This window comes from Chaetura pelagica, unplaced genomic scaffold (assembly GCF_000747805.2).
Source record: "Chaetura pelagica isolate M959 unplaced genomic scaffold, ChaPel_1.0 scaffold1106, whole genome shotgun sequence".
Classification (NCBI taxonomy): domain Eukaryota; kingdom Metazoa; phylum Chordata; class Aves; order Apodiformes; family Apodidae; genus Chaetura; species Chaetura pelagica.
In genome coordinates this window covers 154,133-154,753 of record NW_009953788.1, presented here as the reverse complement: position 1 = coordinate 154,753, position 621 = coordinate 154,133, and the positions used below count along the sequence as shown (strand labels likewise).

The window sequence follows — 621 nt, the reverse complement described above, 5'->3', positions numbered from 1 at the left end:
GGGGTGGGGGGGAGGCAGGCAGCTGGGACCACGTCTCAGGGCTTTGGTACCAGGGATGGGAGCCCAGGGCTGGGTCTGCAGCTTGAAGGTTGTGGGAAGAGCTGCAGGACTCAAGCATCCCCTGTGCTGGGAAAGCAGAACCTGCCATGTCCACGTCCAACCATGAGCAGGCACCATCAGGTGTTGGGGTTGAGGATGGCTTCATCTCTGTCCTGGGGACCAGGGGAGGGCAGTGCTGTCTGGAGCCAGGGGACAAGCTGGATTGCAAGGAGAAAGGGATGGGGCAGAGTTGGCACCTCCACAAGCCCCACAGCCTTGGGAAGAAGTTGCCTGCAGAGACCATTGCCCCTTGAGCAGCTCCCTGCCACAGCCCCTTACAAAGCACACCAGCTGCCTGGCTAATCACCCTCATTTCTTGTCCCCGTATCTGCCTGGCAGACCTTCACCCTCGCTGGACAACACACACCCCATCTCTGGTGGGCTCTGACAGCCCCGAGCCCATCACCAGGGACCCCTTCAACACCGAGGTGGTGCCCAGCACCCTGGCAGACACTGTCACCACCATCATGGGCAGCTCCCAGCCCGTCGTCAGCCGCGGCACCGCCGACAACCTCATCCCTG

General features: G+C 62.2%; 1 protein-coding gene across 1 annotated transcript in view; it reads left to right on the top strand.

Annotated features, from left to right (window-relative positions):
* NGFR (nerve growth factor receptor) overlaps positions 1–621 on the top strand; it is a gene marked incomplete at its 5' end in the record, with an annotated part of 7,470 nt that overhangs the window by 5,599 nt on the left and 1,250 nt on the right. The window contains one exon of the mRNA XM_010001037.1: positions 439–621. Coding sequence (XP_009999339.1) covers positions 439–621 — 183 coding nt within the window. The remainder of the gene's footprint in view (positions 1–438) is intronic.